Source organism: Natator depressus, chromosome 25, assembly GCF_965152275.1.
Source record: "Natator depressus isolate rNatDep1 chromosome 25, rNatDep2.hap1, whole genome shotgun sequence".
NCBI lineage: Eukaryota > Metazoa > Chordata > Testudines > Cheloniidae > Natator > Natator depressus.
In genome coordinates this window covers 3186783-3213210 of record NC_134258.1, presented here as the reverse complement: position 1 = coordinate 3213210, position 26428 = coordinate 3186783, and the positions used below count along the sequence as shown (strand labels likewise).

General features: G+C 47.3%; 1 protein-coding gene across 1 annotated transcript in view; it reads left to right on the top strand.

The window, feature by feature from the left end:
- Positions 1-1117: 1117 nt before the first annotated feature.
- FBN3 (fibrillin 3) overlaps positions 1118-26428 on the top strand; it is a 293987-nt gene continuing 268676 nt past the window's right edge. The window contains exons 1-2 of the mRNA XM_074939600.1: positions 1118-1226; positions 6218-6526. Of these exons, the coding sequence (XP_074795701.1) occupies positions 6357-6526 (170 nt within the window). The 5' untranslated portion in view covers positions 1118-1226; positions 6218-6356. The remainder of the gene's footprint in view (positions 1227-6217; positions 6527-26428) is intronic.

Here is a 26428-nt window from a genome sequence, read left to right as displayed (position 1 = left end):
ATCTGAACTCTGTATACAGGGTGTAAAAGGGTAACAGAGCAGGGGCAGATGTGCTCTTAGGACAACAGAAAGCCCCTCACATCACTGTGTGCTTTGTACGCAAGTTTTTAGGTCTCCTTTTGGTTCAGTTCAGTTAGACATCCAACACTCAGCTGTTTTTCTGGAGTTTATCAGAACCTCTTTGGCCTGGAACCTGGCCTGTATTGGGCTTTCTGGGGAGATTTCTGGTATTTCCTGGCTATGTAGTATTGGTGTCGTCTAGTTCCTGGAAATACCCAGGGTGTGCAGAGGCATGTATGCAACGAGTCGAGGGTGTGTATGTCTGTGTGCATATGCTTTTTATTTTTCTTTTCAGAAGGCATCAATAATAATTATTGAAACAAGATGGAGAGGAAACACATCCATTGTGCCCTGTGAGCAAAACCAGATCATGAACTGGTGTGTGATGAAAAGAAAGATCTAATTTTAAAACCATCAAAATACTATGTTTAATTAATTAATTAAAATAATTAAGTTAATACAACATTTTGAAATCTCAAAAATTGTTTTTGGGGAAGGTGGAGGGGGCGGCTACTGTGACTTTTGGGTCTGATATCTCTGAGCTGGATCACTTCCCTCCAACCCGCCTGCCCTTCCCTGATTATCCCTGATCAATTGCAATAAAACATCTGGCAGGAAAAGTCTCTTTTACTTTTTCCGTTCACTCACTTTAATATAGGGCTCTTTTATTCAAAAAAGAAGCAACAAGTCACCCCCAAATTGAGAGTGGATTCTTTCCCCTGAGTCTTTTGATGTGAAGTCATTGTTATTAATTTTCTTCTGCCTCCTGCTGCTCCTGCCTGAAGCTGGGACCAGCAGCCAGTCCATGGAGCTGAACTGAGTGAGTTCAGCAGTGAAGTGAACCGAATGGGTCCTCAGCACACAAGGAATGGTTAGGTGATAATCATGTCTGCATTCAAATGTCTCTTACTAAACCCAACCTCTCCCCCCTACCCCTCCTTGAAGTGAAAAACTTTTGGCTCAAGAATGCAGTCGGGTTGTTCTCCTGTTCCTCCCACTCCTCCTGCACCCCTTCTCCCGCAACAAGGCCCTCCCCCTCTCCAATCTGGATTAGGCTGTACCTTTTTTCTTTCCTTCAGGGGTGAGGGCTTTATTCCCTTCTTTTCTGCCCAGATCTCCACTAAACAAAGGAGCTCTGGGCACATCACCAGTTCCAGGACCTAAAGGTATTTAAACAGATTCAGACTAAATCCAGACTCTATAAGTGGCTAAGGGGCTGATTTCTTTCTCTTTATCTCAAAGCTAGTTTGCAATTGTTCGACTGCCTTTTTTCTATTTTTTTCATTTTTCCCTCTCTTTAGTTCTGACACTTAATGCCACAGATTGAAATGTCTTTCCTGCTCCCCTCAAATCTGCCAGTCTGTGTTAGCTCAGATTTAATGATTGATTCTCTCTCTCTCTTTTTTTCCTTTGTCAATGCTGATTTCTTACAAAGAACGTTTGGTGGAATTTCTCAGAGCTGCAGATAATTTTTGAGCTTTTTTTAACTCTCTTCAGATGGTGTAAATTACTTTTCCATATTCTTTTAGCAGAACTGCAGTGTTAACGCTTTCAAGGGTACGTGCCTGTGTATTGATCGTTGGTGTTATTCTAATTTCACTGTGGTTAAAGGGGTCACTTACCTCCACAACCGAAATCTCTGCACGAGAGATTGGAAACCTCCTAGTGTAAAAAAAAATCTTTGCTTTCTGTGACCACTTTTCCATATGTGTGTTACTTTGAAAGCTCTAAAAACTACCTCTCTTTTGTCTAGCTGGAGATAATCAGATCCTAGCCTTCAGCAGACAGACATGTGTAGCAAAGTAGTAGAATTTTGCAAGGCACTGCAGGGAGGGCAGTTTCTTTGTCTCTTCCTTTGCCTCTGCTCCCAGCCCGGTTTGCTCCTTCCCACTCTCTGTCTTTCTCATTCACTGAATTTGAAATATTAGAGCTTGAAAAAGCATGTCCTCAAGAGCTGCTCTGGAGCTGTGAGTTTTGGAATGGGTTGAACACATTTTCTGCCTTGTCTGTGCTGCTTTTTGCCTGCTTTTGGGCTGTGCTGGAATTGGAAAGTGCTTCTGTGGGACAGCATGGGGGACTTCTAGGGGCAGCTCAGGGCCCCATGCCTCCCAGCAGGAGTGCTCAGGGTTGTGCCTCTTTCAGCAGCAGCAGCAGCAATCATTTTCATTTTGGGGAGAGGGGGAACTTCTGGGAGAAGATTTGGGGTCTCAGGGTGAAAGATGCTCTCTGGCCCTCCTTCTCTGAGGAGAGCTGCAAGCCCTGGCTCTCCTGGGGACTGGCTCCCAGCTCCAGCATGCTGGAGTGAGGGGGTGGGTAACAGAGCAGCTGAATGTCTGTACATGCCAGTATAGGGCCAGGGGAGTTGGGGAATGGGGAGCAGGGTTGGGGAAGGAATGCGCCTTGAGGGGGAGCTGAGGGAGGGGGGATGGGTAAGGACAGTGATAAAACATCTCAAATTTACCACACTTTACCTGCCCATATCAGACCAGCCCATGGACTCTGCCAGTCAGCCACCCCCCCGCCCTGCCTTCCATCACATGCACCCTTAGCTCATGCACCCTGAGTCCAAGCCCAGCCATACTTCCTATCATACACCCAGACTTCCACCCTCATCCCCGAGGCCAGGCCCAGGACCTGGCACCCACACTGCCCATTACTCACAGCCCTCCCTTAGCTCAGAGTCTGCGCCTTTCTCCCCTTCTTCAGCTCCTGCTGCAGCTCTGCTCACGGCTGATGGCCACACTCCCACTGCCGGGGCCTGCTTGTCCCACCCCATTTGCCTGAGACCCTGTGAGTCCATGGTGCCAGTCCCTGGGCACAGCCCTGTAGGCTTGATGCTAAAGGCACTGGTGTGTTTGCAGTATGTTTGGCACCAAAATAAAGCCACTCCGGAGATCTCTGTGGGCCCCACGGGCCATGACGACACGAGCTGAAACCCTCCCCACATGAGTTCCCCCCGACCACAGTCCCCAGTGACACGATCCAGATCCCTCCCTCCCTTCCCTCGACCACGGCCCCCAGAGACACAAGTCAAATCCCTTCTCCCATAGGCTCCCCCAGACCACGGCCCCCAGTTACACGATCCAGATCCCTCCCTCCCTCCGACCACAGCCCCCAGTGACATGAGCCGAATCTCTCCCCCATGGGCTCCCCCAGACCACAGCCCCCAGTGACACTCCCTTCCTCCCTCCAACCACGGCCCCCAGTGACACAATCCAGATCCCTCCCTTCCTCCCCCGGCCACAGCCCCCAGTGACACGATCCAGATCCCTCCCCCCATGGGCTCCCCTTGACCCCAGTGACATGAACGGAATCCCTTCCTCTCTCCCTCCCTCCATCCACAGCCCCCAGTGACCTGAGCCGAATCTCTCCCCCCATTTGCTCCCCCAGTCCAGGGCCCCCAGTGACATGATCCAGATCCCTCCCTCCCTCCCCCCAACCACGGCCCCCAGTGACACGATCCAGATCCCTCCCCCTATGGGCTCCCCCTGACCCCAGTGACATGAACAGAATCCCTCCCTCTCTCCCTCCCTCCAACCACAGCCCCCAGTGACACCAGCTGAATCCTTCCCCGTAGGGGTTCCCCCAGACCAAGGCCCACAGTGAGATGAGCCGGATTCCCCCCCCGGAACTCCTCTCAACCATGGCCCCAGTGAGCCCCATTGGCTCCCCCCGACCACAGCCCCCAGTGACACGAGCTGAATCCCTCCCCCAATTGGGTCCCCCTGACCACAGCCCCCAGTGACACATGCCGAATCCCTCCCCCCAAACCCAGGGGTCCCCCAGTCCAGGGCCCCCAGTGACACAAGCCTAATCCCTCCATCTCTCCCTCCCCCTGACCACGGCCCCCAGTGACACAAGCTGAGTCCCTCCTCCCATAGGCTCCCCCGACCACAGACCCCAGTGACAAAAGCTGAGTCCCTCCTCCCATAGGCTCCCCCGACCATGGTCCCCAGTGACTCAAGCCAGATCCCTCCCTTAATGGGCTCCCCCGACCACGGCCCCCAGTGACCACAGCCCCCAGTGACACAAGCCAGATTCCTCCCCCACAGCACCCAGTGACCCCCCAGGGGTTCCCCCCAACCACGGCCCCCAGTGACATAAGCCAGATCCCTCCCCCAATGGGCTCCCTGACCATGGCCCCCAGTGACCACAGCCCCCAGTGACACAAGCTGGATCCTTCCCCCCACGACCCCCAGTGACCCCCCATGGGCTCCCCTGACCACGGCCCCCAGTGACAGGAGCTGAGTCCCTCCTCCCATTGGCTCCCCCAACCACAGCCCCCAGTGACCCTCCAATGGGCTCCGCCGACCACGGCCTCAGTGACACGAGATGGATCCCTCCCCCGACCATGGCCCCCAGTGACCCCCAATGGGCTCCACCGACCACAGCCCCAGTGACACGAGTTCCTCCCCACACATGAGCAGCCCAGTGAGTGGTGCTGAGCCTCCTCTCGTCGCTCTGCGGGCTCCCCAGGCAGCGTCCCGTCTCCTCCCGTTGGAAGGTGTCTGGGTTTAATTTTGCTTTGTTCACTGACACAGACGCATGGCAAAGTGACTGGAGCAGCATCCCTGGGACCTGGGACCGTGGGCTTTGTCTAGGGATGTGCCCGTGTTTTGGCTCCCACAGGCCACAGCATAGGTTGACAAAATCATGCCAGGCAGCTGGTCCAGTTTGCAGACACTGGCCTCCTGACACTGGCCTCCTGTTTGCAGATCCCTGTGCCTACCCCTGAGCTACCCCCTTGCTGGTGCTAAGGGACATCCAGGGCCTGCTACTGCTGTCCCCAGCACCAGCATAACAATCACCCCCCCCAGCCTTTCACGCTAAGTCACGCAAACTTCCCCAGGCCTGGCCCAGCTCAAAGGCTCTCCCCCGTCATCCCATCCCCTGCACTACTTCAGCCTTGACCTTGCACTCACGCCAGCCCCCAGTATGGCCCGAACACACGGTACAATTTCACTGAGCTCCCCACAAATACCAGCCCAGCCCTAACACATCACATTTATCCACCTCTCCCTCGCCCCTGCGTAGTACCTGTCATTCAGCCCCATGCAATCCTCTATACTCGTCCCTTAGAATCATAGAATCATAGAATATCAGGGTTGGAAGGGACCTCAGGAGGTCATCTAGTTCAACCCCCTGCTCAAAGCAGGACCGATCCCCAATTAAATCATCCCAGCCAGGGCTTTGTCAAGCTTGACTTTAAAAACCTCAAAACCACCACCTCCCTAGGTAACGCATTCCAGTGCTTCACCACCCTCCTAGTGAAAAAGCCTTTCCTAATATCCAACCTAAACCTCCCCCACTGCAACTTGAGACCATTACTCCTTGTTCTGTCATCTGCTACCACTGAGAACAGTCTAGATCCATCCTCTTTGGAACCCCCTTTCAGGTAGTTGAAAGCAGCTATCAAATCCCCCCTCATTCCCCTTCTCCCCACTCCATCACTGGGCTGAGCCCCCTCCACCCTCTGGGCTCCTTGACTCCCCTCGACCCACTGGGAAATGGAGTGGATTTCAAAGGGAATCCCAGGACCTGGGAACACTGTTTTCAGGGCAGTGTACTTCCCATGCCCCTCCCACATCCCAGCCCCCACTCCTCCTGGTCTGAGTGGCACATGGGGCTGGGAGGGCAGAGCTGGGGAACTGAGCAAGGGGGCCCACAAACATGAGGCCAGAGCTTCCCCTGGGAAACCACTGTCCTGAGTGCATCTTCTCTGGCCCCATAGCCCTGCTTCTTGCATTGCTGCCCTGAATCCTGGAGCTGCATTCGGGGTATCGCAGGCCGGCAGACACCAAACCCCAGGGCATGTCTGCAACTACACTTGATGCACTAATTGGGTGCTCTTTATGTTTCCAAATACTCTGGAAGGACAGAGCGGAAGGAAGAGAGTATCTCCACTCCATAGAGATCCAGAGGGAGCAGCCTCTGTCCGTTCCTAACTCTTGGGAAAGAAATTCTTTGGCAATGTCTTTGTGCGGTATGAGTGTGTGAGCTTGTTAGCTGGATTGTGCACAAGGAGCCAAAGTCAGTGTGATTTTGTGACCTCACTCTATTAATGCTGGGGGAGGGGGGCCTGGGGTGAATGATCATTTTAAAAATGTAAAAGCCCTTAAGAACACTTGTGTCTCCTCTGTCCTGTCTCTGCTTCTAGCCTCAGAAGGGGACCGTCAGGACGGCAGCCTGGCATTCAGGGTTTGCTGCCACAATCCATCCTCCACCAGGGCAGCAGGGCCCCTCCAGCTGGAAGAGGCTTTCAGGGCAGCAGAGGGAATCAAGGAATCCTTGCCATCATGGGGTTATTATGGCTGGCCAAGTTCATGCTAGGATGTACAGCACTTTTGTACATGGAACAAGCCCAGGGCCAATATGAAGGGGACTTTCAGACAGACAGATTTGCAGGCTATGAGGAAAGACAGCCAGCAAACAGAGTGAGAAGAAGAGGCCAAGACACTTTACGAGGGTATGTTTAATGTTCATTTCCTTTTTATGGTACAGAACTTGGGTTATTAATGTAGCACAGACTCTGAAGACCAGACCTGCTTTTAAAACTGCCTTTTCTGTATTATGTGTGATGTCAGCAAAAATTCTGCCCTGCAGCCTTTTCCAAAGCTCCCCTTAGGAGAACAAGCTAATTCCACAGGGGAATTCAGTGTCTGAGGGCACAAAGAGAGCTCCGTGTGTTACCCAGTTGCAGGAATCAGGCGAGGAGACGTGATTACTCAGCTGCACTCCCTTGGGTCAGAGTGTCCCAGCAGTAGGGTATAGAGCTTTTCACGTCCAGCTCTCCAATGCCAGTCTAGACCTGGGGCTGTGTTGTCTGCAAGACCTTATCGTCTGGTGGCTGCTCTGGTCTGGTGGCCTTGTGCAGCCACTTGGTGATTCTCAGTGGACAGGACCCACATCACAAAGCTCATCATGGTCATGGGCTCTTATTGGCAGGTTCATCCAAGGATCAAATGGGCTTGAAAACTGAACCCCCCGGCAGCCAGAGTGGAGGGCTCCCAGTGAGGGTTGGGGCAGAGTGGCAGGCCACTGTATGGGGAGCTGGTACTGCTGCCCATGTTGTAGCTGGGTTGTCAGCCTGGCACCTCCTGCCATCACTACATGAACTCCAGCGTATTTTGAGTCTGCCTGTCTGGGAAAGCTTTCCTGTGTCAATGTGCAGAATCGGAGAAGCCCCCGGGCCATTCCAAAGGCCATGTTCCCCCCACGCTTGCCCGGGAAGGCTTCTCTCATGGGTTCACTTTTCCTGAACGCAGCACCTTCGGCACAGACATGGTCGCACAAACCACACCTGAGTTGGAGCGAGCTGGCGCATGGAGGCGAGCACCGGCAGCTGAGGGCCAACAGCCAAGGCTGGGCCCGGGGCAGGCTGAACTCATCCCTGGAGTTCAGACATCCATGGTCACTTGCTTCCGCTGTTCTGTGACTCTGAAAAGATGGACAGCAGCTATTGTGGCTGCATTTGCAGTGGGTTCATTTTTTAAAAGTGAGCCACCAAAGGCAGCCCTGAGTTGCTCATTCCCACAGAAGGGCAGGAGTGCTCTCCTCCCGGAGAAAGGCTCACGCATTCAGATATTTTCCAGTGCGTCCTTCAGATAGCTTGTTAGCCCTGCTGCTAATCACCGACAGGGGAGGCGGGGGAAGGCAGAGCGTGCAAGGCCACGTTTGGAAAGGAGGAAGGTAGCATGGAGTCCTGGGCCAAAGTCCCTCAAGAACTCCGACGTGGACTCCCAGGGCTACCCAGGAAGGGTTACTGATCCCAGGGTGGTGGCTGGGTTTGCTGACACACTAGCTGCAGCATTAGCATCTGACTCAGCATGTCCTGGGGTGCTGTACCTGACAGTGAGGAGGCAAAATGCTGGAGTGAGGCGAGTTTTTATTTTGCCTTCATCCGTGGACTTTACCTACATTCCCCTGCCTTGCGGCACACTGGGAGGAAAGGCACGTCTTATTAGTGATTGATTTAGGACAAAGTGTTCAGAAGCACCTTGGTGATTTAGAAGCCAAGGACTCATTTTCAAAAGTGACTTAGGAGCCTGAATCCCACTGACTTACAATGAGACTTCAGCGTCTCCCTGCGTAAGTGACTTTTGAAAATGGAACTTAGACTCCAAGTCACCTGGAGGCTTTGGAAAATGTATTGTAGAGGCTCTCTGTCATTATAGCTTTTTGCAAACATCAAAGTAAATACACTGATACGTTTTTTTCAATGGTTTGAACTGTTAAGTTTGTGGTAGCATCAGGGACAGAGCTGAGGGTTGTTGGCTCCCAGTCTCTTGCTGGGTGCACTGGACCACACAGCCATCTCAGTGAGTGTCTATTCCATTTTACTTAGTGGCCTTTGAAGCTCTCTCTGTAGGATGAGCGAGGGCCAGGTTGGGGTAAATGCCAGCTCTGTTTAGAAAAGCCTGTGGAACTGCAAATTAAGGCACTCAGACTAGGGAATCATTGTTTCTTGGTTTTCAGGCAAAATGATGCAGAATATAAAGCATTTTGGCAAACCAGAGAACATGTGGAACTTCTTCCCAAAGACAGTTTGCAAGCTCTGCTTCCAGTGATCCAAATCAAGTGTCTTGTTCCAGAGTCCCAGCTTCTCCTTCAGAATGTCCCGCTTTCTGACAGTCCAAGTATTTAAGAGCGGCAAAGAGTCCTGTGGCACCTTATAGACTAACAGACGTATTGGAGCATAAGCTTTACATGTCGGATGTACATGCATCCGATGAAGTGGATATTCACCCACGAAAGCTTATGCTCTAATACGTCTGTTAGTCTATAAGGTGCCACAGGACTCTTTGCCACTTTTACAGATCCAGACTTAACACGGCTACCCCTCTGATACTTGACAAGTATTTAAGGTCATTTGTCTCTGCCGGTTTCATCAGAAGCATACCTCTAAAACTGTCTGAGATCAGAAATGGACTAGAAAGCATCATCTCACTGGGTCTGGCAAATGGTTAGCAGTACCACTGTATGGGATTACATAGCTAAAGTAGGACTCTACCAAAAGAGACCATCTAATCCAGTGTCCCATCTCCTACAATGGCCTCTTCCAGATTCTTCATAAGGAATTGTCACCCCCAACACCTGCATTCTGTACCAGACAAATGTGCAACACTACAGCATGGGGGGAAATCTCTTCCTGTCCCAGCTTTTGATCAGTATATACCCTAAAGGATCAGGATTGATAACTGTTGCCGTTTCTAACTGCAGATGCTATTCTTATTCAGAAGAATCAAATCTAGTTCTGAGTCCCACTGATAATATAAGAACATAAGAACGGCCAGACTGGACCAGACCAATGGTCCATCTAGCCCAGTGTCCTGTCTCCTGACAGTGGCCAGTGCCAGGTGCTTCAGAGGGAGTGAACAGAACAGGGAATCATCCAGTGATCCATCCCTTGTCATCCACTCCCAGCTTCTGGAAAACAGAGGCTAGGGACACCCAGAGGATGGGGTTGCATCCCTGACCATCTTGGCTAATAGCCATTGATGGACCTATCCGCCATGAACTTATCTAATTCTTTTTTCAATTCAGTTCCAGTTTTGGCCTTTACAGCATCCCCTGGCAACAAGTTCCACAGGTTGACTGTGCATTGTGTGAAGAAATACTTCCTTTTGTTTGTTTTAAACCCACTGCCTATTAATTTAATCTCATGACCCCTGGTTCTTGTGTTATGTGAAGGAATAAATAACACTTCCTTAGTCACTTTCTCCACATCGTTCACGATTTTATAGACTTCTATCATATTCTCCCCTTTAGTCGTCTCTTTTCCAAGCTGAAAAGTCCCAGTCTTATTAATCTCTCCTCATACAGAAGCTGTCCCATACCATTAATCAGTTTTGTTGCCCTTGTCTGTATCTTTTCCAATTCTAATATATCTTTTCTGAGATGGGGTGACAAGAACTGCACTCAGTATTCAAGGTTTGGGCATATCATGGATTTTTACAGTGGCATTATGATATTTTCTGTCTTATTATCTATCCCTTTCCTAATGGTTCCTAACATTGTGTTAGCTTTTTTGACTGCCGCTGCACATTGAGTAGATGTTTTCAGAGAACTATCGATAATGACTCCAAGATCTATTTCTTGCATGGCAAAAGCTAAGTTAGAGCCCATCATTTTGTATGTATAGTTGGGATTATCTTTTCCAGTGTACATTACTTTGCATTTATCAACGTTTCATCTGCCATTTTGTTGTCCACTCACCCAGTTTAGTGAGATCCCTTTGTAACTCTTTCTAGTCTGCTTTGTAACTCATCGTAGTCTAAGGGCTGGTCTTCACTCAAACCTGCACCAAAACCACAAAATAAATGAATGAAAAGTTATTTAGTTTAGTTATTTTGGTGCAAGGGTGCATGCAGACTAGCCCTTAGAGCAAGGGAGGGTAGGGATAGGATACAGAGGGACCTAGACAAATGAGAGGATTGGGCCAAAAGAAATCTGATGAGGTTCAACAAGGACAAGTGCAGAGTCCTGCACTTAGGAGGGAAGAATCCCATGCACCGCTACAGACTTGGGACTGAATGGCTAGGTAGCAGTTCTGCAGAAAAGGACCTAGGGCTTACAGTGGACAAGAAGCTGGATATGAGTCAACAGTGTGCCCTTGTTGCCAAGAAGGCCAATGGCATTTTGGGCTGTATAGGTAGGGGCATTGCCAGGAGATCGAGGGACGTGATCATTCCCCTCTATTCGACATTGGTGAGGCCTCATCTGGAGTACTGTGTCCAGTTTTGGGCCCCACACTACAAGAAGGATGTGGAAAAATTGGAAAACGTCCAGTGGAGGGCAACAAAAATAATTAGGGGGCTGGAACACATGACTTATGAGGAGAGGCTGAGGGAACTGGGATTGTTTAGTCTGCGGAAGAGAAGAATGAGGGGGGATTTGATAGCTGCTTTCAACTACCTGAAAGGGGGTTCCAAAGAGGATGGATCTAGACTGTTCTCAGTGGTAGCAGATGACAGAACGAGGAGTAATGGTCTCAAGTTGCAGTGGGGGCGGTTTAGGTTGGATAGTAGGAAAAACTTTTTCACTAGTAGGGTGGTGAAACACTGGAATGCGTTACCTAGGGAGGTGGTAGAATCTCCTTCCTTAGAAGTTTTTAAGGTCAGGCTTGACAAAGCCCTGGCTGGGATGATTTAGTTGGGGATTGGTCCTAGTTTCAGCAGGGGGTTGGACTAGATGACCTCCTGAGGTCCCTTCCAATCCTGATATTCTATGATTCTATGATTCTAACAGACATTTGAGGGTCTTCAAGTTCTTTTTATGGGGTAGGATAAAATAGGGCACGTGAGTGGCCTGTTCTATACCATTTACTCTCATTTGTCCTTGTAGCCTGCATTCTCTCATTCCTCTCCTTGCCAGACTAAGGTCTGATCCTGTGAACACTTTTACACATGAGTAACTTTACTCACGTTAGTAGTCCCTATAACACAATAAAGTGTGCAGCCCCATTCTGTTTACTCTCTCCTTTTATGCAAGTTGCCTGCCCAGGGCTGGTTGGAAAATGGAGAAAATGCAGAAAATTTTGGTTTTTGGCAAAAATTTTAATACCAAATATGTTGGCTGAAAAATTAAATATTTTGATGTAGCTGTGGTGCATCATGGGAGATGTAGTACTGCTGTGGGGCCCGGCCCATTCAGGAGTGTGGGGACAAGAGCACACTGACTTTCAACCCCCATGAGATACTACAGCAGCATCTCCAGAACAAAATATTTTGTTTTTCATCCAAAAATATTTCAGTTTTCAGGCCTTTGGTTTTTTGATGAAAATTCGGAATTTCCTATGGAAAGCAGATACTTGCCAGAAAAAAAATATTTGTGGAAAGACCACTTTTTTTGTCAGGAAACAATTTTATCAATGGAAAATTTTTGACCAGTGCTGGTCCTGCACCATCAGAGCACTCTAATCATTGTGCTCGTATGAATTTTATAAACAATATTTTCCCTTTTTACATTATATTTTGCACTTTCCATCCTGAAGGATCGCAAAGCATTTTGTGAAGTTAACACACTGTTCACAGGGCTCACTTCATCCATCACGGAAATGCTACTACCTCTGGGGTGGAACACAGCAAGGGCAACAGTATACAGTGACAATATAGGACACAAAGCGAAGCAACATATCTTATCGCCTGGAGTTTAGGGAAACAGGATGTAGTTACTTTTATCCTGGATTGGCAGGGAGAGGGACTAGATAACTGAATAGCTCTTCTCCATCTCCAACTTTTCTGAATTGGAATTTGAGCATGATACAGGGATTCTACCCCAATTCCTCTGAAAAGTGCCCTGGGATTTTTAATGACCCCAGGATTGCACCTTATTGGAAGAACAGTACAGTACCTCCCATGCAGCACAGGGCCCTTCGCAACATGCTGGAATGTTAACTGCAGGTGGGACTTCCGAAGGCTCCGGAAGGTGCCCAACACTCATTAGCTTTTTAGGTACCTATCTCCCACAGACTCTTTCAGAAATCCCACTGTACGTGTTCACGCAGAGGAAAGAGCTCTGCCCACTGGCTCCCCAGCTCTACTTCCTGCAGCACAATGACTTCCCCTTGGAGGTCTCCTGTAAAATCCCTGATGCAGCCCAGTACATCTTAGCTTGTGTGCTGTGATGGGGATGACACATCACAAGGTAGTGTGGCTGCAGTCTCGGTTCCTGATCTGCTCTCCCTTAGTGCCACGTCACTTTGGGTGTGTGCACTCAGGAAATCGGTACCAGTACAAATACACAAAATTCTTCTGTGTCATAGGATTTAACGCAAGACACATCTCTTTTATTATTCCCCCTCTGACCCATGCTAGTCCTCAATGCCTAGCTCTGTAGTCAACAGGGAATAGCTAAAAACAACTGAACCTAGAGTAGCTACACTAGAGTAGTCAGGGTGATTAGGGAATAGGGGGCATGGCTGCAGAAATACAGGAACAGAGATGACTTAATATTTCTCCTGGCAATGCAATATCGTGCTCTGTGCCCCCTCACAACTCTGCTTTGCAAAGTTCCTCTCACACAAGGAGAGACTCAGCAAAATAAATGAGCCTCTGATTCACAAATTACTTTACAAGACTGGCTAATAAAGCAAGAGATGGCCATATATCATTCCCAAAGCAGCACAATCTATCATAAAATTCATTACAGTAGAAGACAATTTAATATGACAAACTCCTTCAGGAACAGCACTTGACAAATCCATTTGCAATGCAGGATCTTAAAAGGATTATTATGTTAATGAACTATTTAATGATTTTCAACAGCAAGAATGGGTTTAACGAGGGGGGAAGAAAGGGTCATTAGAGTGTCTGCAGCCCAGCTGGGTCCTGCACTGGAAATGCTCTTTCCTGTGAGCTAATGGCTGCTTAATTTCACCTATCAGAATGAAGGATTGGCTACAGCCTTAATTAGAAAACTACTAATTACCATGGCCATTAGTTATTAAACAGGGTCTGCAACCAGTGACACCTTATGAAGGGAAGGGGCCATTTGGGGAGAAAAAGCATTTCTCAGAGCCCTGGATTCGTTCTGATTGAAGAGGGAGGAAGGGTTCTTTAAAGAAGGGTGCCACAGTGCCAAGGAAGCAAATGGAGAGAACCAGTGGCTGGGGGCACTGGCAGAGCTGGCATGTTCAGATGACACTCAGAGACAGCACACAGCCATGCAAGGGATTGGGGGTGCCTGACTCAGGGGCAGCGCAGGTTGGAGCCCACCTGGAGGTAGCCCCAGGTAGCTGGCGAGTTCACAAACTGCTGCCCTACACAATTTCTATTGACATCTTCTGAGTCACCTCCGAAGGGAGGGAATGGGAGTGACCTGTCTGATATACTGTGGAGGGGCAGCCAAAGGGAGAAGGTTTCAGCTCTTTGATTTAGGGCTGCTTGGCCCCAGCACAAGGCACTGCAGGAGGGGCCGTAGTGCTAGGAGAGACTTGGGCATAGAATCATAGAATATCAGGGTTGGAAGGGACCTCAGGAGGTCATCTAGTCCAACCCCCTGCTGAAACTAGGACCAATCCCCAACTAAATCATCCCAGCCAGGGCTTTGTCAAGCCTGACCTTAAAAACTTCTAAGGAAGGAGATTCCACCTCCTCCCTAGGTAACCCATTCCAGTGCTTCACCACCCTCCTAGTGAAAAAGTTTTTCCTAATATCCAACCTAAACCTCCCCCACTGCAACTTGAGACCATTACTTCTTGTTCTATTATTCGGTACTACTGAGAACAGTGTAGATCCATCCTCTTTGGAATCCCCTTTCAGGTAGTTGAAAGCAGCTATCAAATCCCCCCTCATTCTTCTCTTCCGTAGACTAAACATCCCCAGTTCCCTCAGCCTTTCCTCATAACTCATGTGTTCTAGTCCCCTAATCATTTTTGTTGCCCTCCGCTGGACATTTTCCAATTTTTCCACATCCTTCTTGTAGTGTGGGGCCCAAAACTGGGCACAGTACTCCAGATGAGTCCTCACCAATGCCGAATAGAGGGGAATGATCACATCCCTCGATCTGCTGGCAACGCTCCTACTTATACAGCCCAAAATGCCGTTAGCCTTCTTGGCAACAAGGGCACACTGTTGACTCATATCCAGCTTCTCATCCACTGTAACGCCTAGGTCCTTTTCGCCGAACTGCTTGCCTAGCCATTCGGTCCCTAGTCTGTAGCGGTGCATGGGATTCTTCCCTCCTAAGTGCAGGACTCTGCACTTGTCCTTGTTGAACCTCATCAGATTTCTTTTGGCTCAATCCTCTCATTTGTCTAGGTCCCTCTGTAGCCTATCCCTACCCTCCAGCGTATCTGTCTCTCCTCCCAGTTTAGTGTCATCTGCAAACTTGCTGAGGGTGCAATCCACACCATCCTCCAGATCATTAATGAAGATATTGAACAAAACCGGCCCGAGTACCGACCCTTGGGGCACTCCACTTGATCCCGGCTGCCAACTAGACATGGAGCCATTGATCACTGCCCGTTGAGCCCGACAATTTAGCCAGCGTTCTATCCACCTTATTGTCCATTCATCCAGCCCATACTTCTTTAACTTACTGGCAAGAATACTGTGGGAGACCGTGTCAAAAGCTTTGCTAAAGTCAAGGAACAACAAGTCCACTGCTTTCCCCTCATCCACAGAGCCAGTTATCTCGTCATAGAAGGCAATTAGATTAGTCAGGCATGACTTGCCCTTGGTGAATCCATGCTGACTGTTCCTGATCACTTTCCTCTCCTCTAAGTGCTTCAGAATTGATTCCTTGAGGACCTGCTCCATGATTTTTCCAGGGACTGAGGTGAGGCTGACAGGCCTGTAGTTCCCCGGATCCTCCTTCTACCCTTTTTTAAAGATGGGCACTACATTAGCCTTTTTCCAGTCGTCCAGGACCTCCCCCGATCGCCATGAGTTTTCAAAGATAATGGCCAATGGCTCTGCAATCACATCCGCCAATTCCTTTAGCACTCTTGGATGCAGCGCATCCGGCCCCATGGACTTGTGCACATCCAGCTTTTTTAAATAGTCCCGAACAACTTCTTTCTCCACAGAGGGCTGGTCACCTCCTCCCCATGCTGTGCTGCCCAGTGCAGCAGTCTGGGAGCTGACCTTGTTCGTGAAGACAGAGGCAAAAAAAGCATTGAGTACATTAGCTTTTTCCACATCCTCTGTCACTAGGTTGCCTCCCTCATTCAGTAAGGGGCCCACACTTTCCTTGACTTTCTTCTTGTTGCTAACATACCTGAAGAAACCCTTCTTGTTACTCTTAACATCTCTTGCTAGCTGCATCTCCAAGTGTGATTTGGCCTTCCCGATTTCACTCCTGTATGCCCGAGCAATATTTTTATACTCTTCTCTGGTCATTTGTACAATCTTCCACTTCTTGTATAATAATACCCATGACTTTCCCCACTCACGGGACCTGATGTAGCAAATGTAAGATTAGTGTCCTATTGGTACACGTACTTTGTTGGGGCCCTTGATGATCTATGACCACGGTATCTTCTCTGCGGTGGTTTAGCAGTGTGGCTGACTGGGTTCAGTACAGCCCAAAGGACTCACAAGTGGGAGGAGGTGGTAAATCCCTCCACAGGTTTAATTTGCAACAGGTTATAAAATCCCCAAACCCATACTCCCTGTCTCGAGGACACAGTTCAGGGGGTAGGGGTTCCCCAAAACAAATTCCCTAACTGACTAACTAAAAGATGGTGCACTCACAAAGTCCATGAATGATCCTCAGGTTCAGAGATGACTCTGGACTCCTCAGTCACTGCAGAGGGACTGATCTCTGTGGCAGGGAGCTTCTTTGGGAAGGAATCAGACGGCTTCGGTCCCAGGATTTCCCCTCGCCACAAAGGGGTGCAGGGCTCAAGGTGCAGATTACACAACTATACTAAACTCCAAACTGTATTCTCCTAGCTCAGAATCCAGACACACTCCTAGCAGGCCAGCCCTGGACTAACAGCCAGAGCAGAGCTGACCATGTGGTGACTGGTCTCACGTAGGGAGCTGGGGGCTAACTCAGCCTGGCTGGGGAAGTTTCCCAGCAAAACCCTACAAACTGGGAGTCATCAGTTGAGAGGGAAAAGCCCAGCTGAGGGATCTTGTTTTCAGGTCCCTAGAGGCCAGTTCTTGGGGGAACCCTGCATGCAGGCCTGGGACTCACCAGCTCCCCACATAGCCAGGCCTGCCCTTGCCCTGGCTGGCTCCAGACTGACTCAAAAAAGGCTTCTCCCCTTTCCTGAGCTCCCTGGGAGGGGCATTACATTCCCTATTGGTTGCTGGGCAGATTCTGAGTCTGGCTTGGCTCTCCCTCCATACCAGGGGCAGTGTGCCTCTCCCTGAGCTGCCTGCAGACAGAGCCCCAGGAATCTAGGTCATCTCCTTGGGGGTTACACTTACGCCATATTTGCCAGCTCCATACCAGTGGCTGTCTGGCCTGTTCAAGGCCCACGTGCACGTAACATGCAAACAGAACAAAGTGGCCTTAGCAGAGCCGAGAATCTGGGCCCCTGAGTTTAAAAAAATCCTTCTGCACAAAGGCAAAGTGATTGGTTAGGATACCAACTCCTTCAGTGGAAGCCAAAGTGCATTCTTACTGTTGCCTGCCCATGGCTGCATACCAGGGAGGCTGGGATGTAATCTGGGCAGTTTAAAGGAATCTGGGTTGTTGTAAAATGGGAAACACTGCCCTCTGTGCTCCTTTAAGTCCTGTTTCCACCTCCCTCACTTCCCCTCTGTGCACCACTATCCTATTCAGAAAACAGGGATGATGATATTTCCCTGCATCCCAGATGTCGTTAGAGACTTGTTCAACGCACGTAAAACCCAGTGAGAGGGACAGACTAGCGCTATCACTATGTAACTGATCGGTCTCAAAATGTGATTGCAAATGGGGAATCATCATCTGTTGGGTGTGTTCTTAGTAGGGTCCAGCAGGGATCGTTTTTGGACCTCTGCTATTTAACACTTTTATTAATGACCTGGAAGAAAACATAAAATCACCACTGGTAAAGTCCGCAGATGGCACAAAAACTGGGGGAGTGGTAAATACCGAAGAGGACAAGTTTCTGATACAGAGCGATACGGATCATTTGGTAAACTGGGTGCAAGCAAACAATATATATTTTAATGAAGTTAAATATACATTTTTACATCTAGGAACAAAGAATGTTGGCCATACGTACACAACGGGGGACTCTATCCTGGGAAGCAGACACTCTGGAAGAGATTTGGGGGTTGTGGTGGCTAATCAGCTGAACATGAGCTTCCACTGCAACACTGTGCCCAAAAGGGCGAATATGATCCTTGGATGCATGTATAGGGGAATCTTGAGTAAGAGTAGAGAGATTATTTGACCTCTGTATTTGGCACTGGTGTAACCGCTGTGGGAATACTGTGTCCAGTTCTGGTGCCTACAATGCAAGAAGGATGTCGATAAATTGGAGAGGGTTGAGAGAAGAGCCACAAGAATGCTTAAAAGATTAGAAAACCTGCATTACAGTGGTAGACTCAAGGAGTTCCAAGGGTTAAGGGTGACTTGATTACAATGTATAAGTACCTACATGGGGAACAAATATTTGATAATAGGCACTTCAGTCTAGCAGAAAAGGTATAACTTGATCCAGTGGCTAGAAGCTGAAGCTAGACAAATTCAGACTGGAAATAAGGTATAAAGTTTTAACAGTGAGAGTAATTAACCAATTTACCGAAGTTCATTGTTGATTCTCCATCACTTACAATATTTCAATCATGAACGGCTGGGGTTTTCTCTAGTTCAAACAGGAATTGTTTGGGGGAAGTTCTCTGGCCTGTGCTATACAGGAGGTCAGAGAGATGATCACAGTGCTCCCTTCTGGCCTTGGAATCTGTTAAACTGGTTGAACAGCGGCAAATGCCTCTTGCAGTTTCCTAGTACTCACTCCTTCCAGTAGTCGATGTTTATTACTAACCCTCCTGAATGGCTTGCTGCCTGACAGAGGCCGGCATATAAGCTGTAGCTCTGTTTAGTGGTAGGCATTAGCATCCTACTTGGGCAAGACTCATGACTCATTGAGCCCAAATAACAGTTATTGTTATACATATGCAGGCACTTTGTATGTATTAGAAACATGCATGCTTGCCTGCATCAGATTCCCGACACAGAAACAGGAATCCAAGCTTCTTTTCAAGCAAAAGGCTTCAAGAGAATGTCAAAAGTTTAATGATTCTTGGGCTGATCCTGCTCCACTGAAGTCAAGGGCAGAACGTCCATTGGCTTTGATCAAACAAGGACCAAACCTTAAGCCACAGGAGAGCTCCATCAATGCATCCCTTACATACACTATGTTACCAACTCTGGTGATTGTATCATGAGTCTTGTGATAGTCAGCATTTTTCCAAAAGCGCCAGCCTCTGGAGTCTTGTGCAAATAGCAGAATCTTGAGCTTTCATTTTTTAAAAGATTGAAATGGTTGTAGAGAAAAGTTTGAAAACATGACCCCCAAAGAGTCAAAAGACAGAATGCAAATAAAAAGTACCTTCCATGTATTTTTTTTTAAATCTCATCATTTTTAAACTAATCTTATGATTTTGGGGGCCTGACTGCTGATTTTTGCATGTGTGAGGTTGGCCAGGCTGCCTGCAGCACCTTGGGGTGTGGTATGGCATGAGGGTCAAACCAGAGTTATGTTAATCACCTGGAAAACGAAACCCTGCTGTGTCTGATGAGACCTGACAGAGTGCAGTCACATCAATGCAAATAAGGAACAAGACTCCAGAATTTGTTCAGAACTGTTGCCTGGATGTGATAGGGGGCTCACAGTTCCCCAGACATCCTTTATTCTTTTATTATGAGCTACCTCAATGTGTGTCGATGTACTGGGCTTCCCTGTGAACCTCCAGGCAGAACTCAAGATGTGCCTTGCTCATTTTCTCTCACCACCATCAACAAGACAAGTCCTGGTAGGAAAGACCATGGCCAAAGCTTTCCCATCATCCTCCACCCACATACCTGCATGGCCCTGATGTCTGAGTGCACCAGGGTCTGTTAAAGCCAGGAGTCTGGGTGGTACACATAAGCTGTGGAATTGGTTCATTAAAGATTCAATCTGAGCTGTTTTCAGTGTGGTCAGAATGTGTGGAAAGCCCCCTCTTTAACAGATCAAGGCAGCTCCCTGGCTAGCGTACTCCTCACATGTGACCCCTGTTGTAAAGACTGAAATCAAAGTATTACCAACAATGGCAGGAACAAACGTGAGGGCAACAAATGGAGGCTTTTAACTTTGTGCTCTTATTTCCCCAACCTTTCTGTGGTGCCTTGATTTATATTGTGTAGACAGTTGAGCTTGGACCTCTGAGTTAAACTGGTCTGTCTTGTTACGGCAGCAAATGCAGAAGGCAAGATTTTGCAGGGCAGACCTTTATCTGGAATGGACATGAGTAGGTTATGGGGGTTTTATTCAAACGTTTTAAGAACTGGTTTTGAAGTTTTGATTTGCTTCAGAGGTTTAAGAAAAAACGTACAGAAGAGTTGGTGGTGCTACTTTCCAGATGATGCTCTTGTGAAATTCCTGGAAATACATTATATTTTTTGTCTGTTTTCAAAGAAAAGTCCTCCTTGTGGTTGGTTCCTTTGCTGATATATGGGGTTTTTAACATAATTTTTGCCCAAATCAAATTTGACTTTACTTACTCTTAATTGAAAAAGATCCACAAATGTACAAATAACTGAACTGAAAGGAAGCAAGCAGATTAACTAGCGAAGAGAGGGCACATAGCTAAAGGTTTTATAGAAACTCACTGCTAAAAAAAGCTGGAACATTACTGTGTTTGAACAGTGCCCTAAGCAAAGCAGTCTCAATCCAAAAACAAGTAAGGATTTGTTAAAAGATTGTTCTCTGCATTTTTCCTTATTCCTCTTATGATACTAAACATATTTTCCCATTTTTTAAAATTATTTCACTTGCTCTCTTTAATTTTGATTTGCTGTTCAACTTGCTGAGGAGACAGGCTTCACTTTCCGAGACAGTGTCTGTAACAATGAAATGCTGAAAAGGGTATTAAACAGAGGGGCTCATTGTGATGAAGTTATAGTGATTAATCCTGCAAACACTTAGTGTACACTGGTTTCAGAGCAACAGCCGTGTTAGTCTGTATTCGCAAAATCGGATGCATCCGATGCATCTGATGAAGTGAGCTGTAGCTCACGAAAGCTTATGCTCAAATAAATTGGTTAGTCTCTAAGGTGCCACAAGTCCTCCTGTTCTTTTTAGTGTACACTGTAATCTCACTGAGAAAGACAGGACTACTCTTAGTAGAAGAGTTGGTGTTCCTGGCGACTTATTACTGTTTACTTTATCAGTTTGTTCTAAAACCTCTTCTGTTGACACCTTGGTGTGGGACAAGACTTCCGATTTGTCACCCAAAAAGGATAGCTCTGAGTAGGGATCTCCCCCACATCCTCTGCAGTGATGACCAAGGCAAAAGATTCATTTAGCTTTTCTGCAACGGCCTTGTCTTCCTTGAGAGCTCCTTTAATACCTTCATTGTCTAGTGGTTCCACTGCCTCTTTGGCAGGCTTCCTGCTTCCAGTGTACTTTAAAAAATTCCTACCGTTAGTTTTTTTCCAAATGTAGTCTAGCTGGAATTAGAACTAACAAAGTCAGACCCAAAGTATGTCTAATTGACTTGATTTTTTCCCTGTTGAATCGTTAGGGAGTACAATCTGGATACAACTCATCACAGGATCCTTGATAATCAGGATTATCTGAGAACCTGACTGCTGTCAGGGACTTTTGGTGGGTTGTTTTTTTACTGCTACATCTGCATATGTAATGGGTAGATGTTAGAACTTGGTTTTCTTGAAGGTAGAGGTCTACCTGCTGGAAGGGAATCTGATGTTGCTGTAATCTAAATCTCTTAACCACGTCTCAAAAACTTTTCAGCACAATCTTACTCAAACGCTCTCTAGAGCAGTGGCCAGCCACATTTTGGTGGCTCTCATTTTAGTCTTTTGGTTTATGAAGCCTTATTGGTAGCCACCAAATTAGAAGAGATTACAGGTCCAATTCTTCGATCGCATCCTCCAGATTTACATCAGTACAATTAGGCTAATTTCATTGCAGTTACTCCTGATTTACACTGGGGCAAATGAGTGGAGAATCAGTCCCTGCGGCTTGCCCTGAAGCCTTGTTTTCAGGATCTGTAACACATATTTCTACTGTAGTAAAGTAGAAGGAATATTTTCCATTTTGCCATCAATACTAGTGTGATGAGAATCCTTTACTCCAAATACGCTGTTATGTCCAGACTTCTGGTGATTGCAATTTTCAGATTCCCACCCAGGCTCCAGGAGAGCACAGTACCATTATCTTGGGATCCAGCTCCCATGGCCAGGTAGGAGAACTGGACAATAATATTCCATCAAAACTATTTTTCATGGAAAATTAATGTTTGACAAAATGCAAGTTTTCATGAAAAGTCTCTGCTTTTCATAGGAAATTTAATTTTTTCTTTGAAAAATTGAATGCCTGAAAACAAAAACATTTCAGTTTGGGAAAGCTGCTGCAATGCCTCATGGGATTTGTAGTTTGGTTCCCTCATTTGCCCATTCTCCTCTATGGGGCCAAGGTCCCTGGTGGACTACATCTCCCATGTTGCACCCTCACCAGAAACTCCCATGGTACACTCCGTCCACTGCCAAGATTATTTTGGTTTTCAGACATTTTTCGGTGTAGGATGAACTTTTTTTGTATTTGAATTTCTGCCAAAAAAAAAAAATAAAAATTTTCTGTGGCGGAAAAGAATTTTTTTTTAACCTGCTCTACTGAAGCCTTCCACAGAACTTGGAGGCTTTAGCTTGGGCCTGGGTAGAACTCCTCACCCCGTAGAAACAACTAGCACATTCTCCGGGGCAAGCACCAGCTGAAGAGTCAATGTGCCAAGGCAAACAACCTGAGGTTTGCCTTGGAAGAATGATGCGGCGGAGAGCACCGAGACGCATTGTCCCCCACTCGCAGCCTTGCCTGCTCCTACTTGTGACCTCGAAGAGCCACACATTGCCAGGACTCCCATGAGAGGCAGACCGAGAGAAGCTGTGCACAGACCTACATGGCCTGAAACAACATTTGATTTGATTTGATTTTTTTAAACTGATGGTAAATCGCCCCTTGTCTAGACATCAGACCTGCTTTCTGAGTCACGTTTTTATTCAGTAAAATGTCTACTCCTTGAAAGGCTGCCACACCCCTTTTACTTGCGTTTGAGAGAATCACTGTTCACTAGAACCTAAACTGGCTAGACGTCTGGGTCAGGACAGATTGTAAAGCAGTTCTGAGTCTGTTTTACAAGAGCCATTCACCACTTTGCAGCAATCTGCCAGTGCTGGGTAGCCTGGAATCCATATTTCACGTGGCAGCAGGGCTAGCAGACCACAGCTAACCAGGGATTTAATTTTAACAGAACGATTAAAAGTCTGTGCCTTTAATATAGGTCTTGGCTGCTCATATTTCTTCCATGGCTGGAGACTGGGGACTCCAATACGTGGGAATGTCATCCTTGCTCCAACAGAGCTCCAAGTTGAGATGACATTAATAAATCACTGGAAGAGGTGAGGTGGAAAGTTTCTCAGCTTACAACTTTGCATGGCTAGTGACAAATATGGCCAGAACTGCAGGCTGGAAGATACTCTAGACCAGGCAGCTTGCTAAAAGTTTGCTTCCATGGTGATCTGTGAGTTAGTCTGTCAGAGTTCCCTCCTCACTCTGAACAATAGGGTACAGACGTGGGGACCCGCATGAAAGACCCCCTAAGCTTATTTCTACCAGCTTAGGTTAAAACTTCCCTAAGGCACAAATTCTTTGCCCTTGGAGGGTACGCTGCCACACCAAGTAATTTAACAAAGAATCAGGGAAAGGAACACTTGGAGTTCCTATTCCCCCAAAATATCCCCCCAAGCCCTTACACCCCCTTTCCTGGGAGGCTTGAGAATAATATCCTAACCAATTGGTTACAAAGTGATCACAGACCCAAACCCCTGGGTCTTAGGACAATAGAGAAATCAGTCAGGTTTTTAAAAGAAGGATTTTATTTTAAAAAAAGGTAAAAATCACCTCTGTAAAATCAGGATGGAAAATAACTTCACAGGGTAACAAAAGATTCAAAAACACAGCAGAACTTCCTCTAGGCTTAGTTTCAATGTTACAAAAAACAGGAATAAACCTCCCTCCAGCAAAGGAAAAATTCACAAGCAGAACAAAAGATAATCTAACACGCCTTGCCTGGCTTTTACTAACAATTTTTGTAATATGAGAGACTTTTAGGATGGTGTCAAGGTTCCTTCCCCACTCTGAACGCTAGGGTACAGATGTGGAGACCTGCATGAAAACCCCCCTAAGCTTACTTTTACCAGCTTAGGTTAAAACTTCTCCAAGGTACAAACTATTTTACCCTTTGCCCTTGGACTTTCGCTGCCACCACCAAACGTCTAACTGGTATTATTATTATTAGGAAAGAGCCCGTTTGGAAACATCTTTCCCCCAAAAATCCTCCCTTACCTTTACACCCCCTTTCCTGGGGAAGGCTTGATAAAAATCCTCACCAATTTGCATAGGTGACCACAGACCCAAACCCTTGGATCTTAAGAACAATGAAAAAGCATTCAGTTTCTTAAAAGAAGAATTTTAATAGAAGAAAAAGTAAAAGAATCACCTCTGTAAAATCAGGATGGTAAATACCTTACAGGGTAATTAGATTTAAAACATAGAGAATCCCTCTAGGCAAAACCTTAAGTTACAAAAAGACACAAAAACAGGAATATCCATTCCATTCAGCACAGCTTATTTTCTCAGCCATTTAAAGAAATCATAATCTAATGCATATCTAGCTAGATTACTTACTAAGTTCTAAGACTCCATTCCTGTTCTGTCCCCAGCAAAACCATCACACAAACGGAGAGAGAGGCTTTGTTTCCCCCCCCCCCCAGCTTTTGAAAGTATCTTGTCTCCTCATTGGTCATTTTGGTCAGGTGCCAGCAAGGTTACGTTAGCTTCTTAACCCTTTACAGGTGAAAGGGTTTTTCCTCTGGCCAGGAGGGATTTTAAAGGTGTTTACCCTCCCCTTTATATTTATGACAGATGGTTTATAGGAGAAGGAGTTTTCTGACCTGATGCTTCTCCGCTTCCCAAGAGAACACACACAACAAAGCCTCCTCTCAAGATTTGAAAGTATGTTCTTTCCCCATTGGTCCTTTTGGTCAGGTACCAACCAGGTTATTTGAGCTTCTTAACCCCTTACAGGTAAGGAGGAATTATAGGCTACCTTAGCTGTATGGTTATGACACGCCCCACATATCACAGACGGTGCTGGACAGCCTGTACCACACTTGCTGTGATTTCTTCCTGGAGCTCTAGGAGAAAACGGAGTTAATAAGACACATGCACCTCTAGATATACTACTGATTATATAAAAACTAACAATATTTTCCACATTTCAAGGATGATTTTAACCAGTTGATTCTGGGAAACTTTCACGGGAGAGTGCATCAACCACTTTGTTAGAAGCTCCTGAAATGTGTTGTATTTCAAAATTGAAATCTTGGAGAGCTAAATTCCACCAAAGAAGTGTTTTTGTTATTGTCCTTGATGGTATGAAGCCACTTCAGTGCAGCATGGTCTGTTTGCAGGTGGAAATGCCATCCCCAAATGTATGGGCGTAGCTTTTCCAGAGCGTACACAATGGCGTAACATTCCTTTTCGCTGATTGACCTGTGACTTCCCTCTCAGACAGTTTCTTGCTGAGAAACACAACAGGATGAAACTCTTGATTCAGTCCTTCCTGCATTAAAACTGCTCCCACACTACGCTCGGATGGATCTGTGGGTACTAGGAACGGTTTGTCAAAGTCTGGGGCCCTTAGCACAAGGTCAGACATGAGTGTTGCTTTAAGCTGGTTAAAGGCCTTCTGACACTCTTCAGTCCACTGAACTGCATTTGGCTGTTTCTTTTTGGTTAGGTCTGTCAGTGGGGCAGCGATTTGGCTGTAGTGTGGTACAAATCGCCTGTAATATCCGGCCAAGCCTAAGAAGGATTGGACCTATTTCTTTGACTGTGGGACAGGCCACTTTTGGATAGCATTCACTTTGGCCTGTAGGGGGTTGATAGTTCCTTGACCCACCTGGTGTCCAAGGTAAGTCACTCTGTTTAGGCCTGTTTGATACTTTTTAGCCTTAACAGTTAGTCCTGTCTCTCATATGCGCTCGAAGACCTTCCGGAGATGCTCCAGGTGTTCTGCCCATGAGTCAGAAAATATGGCCACATCGTCAAGATAGGAAACTGCAGATTCTTCCAGTCCCACTAGGAGACTATCTACAAGTTTCTGGAAGGTGGGGAGTGCATTTCGCAGTCCGAAAGGGAGCACATTAAATTCATACAGCCCGACGTGTGGTGAAGGCTGACCTTTCCTTGGCGGATTCATCCAGTGGTGCTTGCCAGTACCCCTTGGTTAAGTCTAAGGTAGAGATGAACTGGGCCCGTCCCAGTTTCTCCGATAGCTCATCTGTGTGTGGCATTGGATAGTTGTCTGGGCGAGTTACAGCATTTAGTTTACGGTAGTCCACGCAAAAACATATTTCCCCATCCAATTTGGGAACTGGAACCACTGGAGATGCCCATGCACTGTTAGAGGGGCGGATTACCCCCATCCGTAGCATGTCCTGGATCTCCCGTTCTGTAGCAATTTTGGCTTGAGGAGACACCCGGTAGGGTTGGGCTCTAATTGGGTGAGCATTATCTGTATCAATGGAGTGGTATGCCCATTTGGTCCATCCTGGGGTGGCTGAGAACGTCGGCGCATAGCTAGTGCACAGCTCCTTGATCTGCTGTTGCTGCCTATGCCCAAGCGTCAGGGAGAGG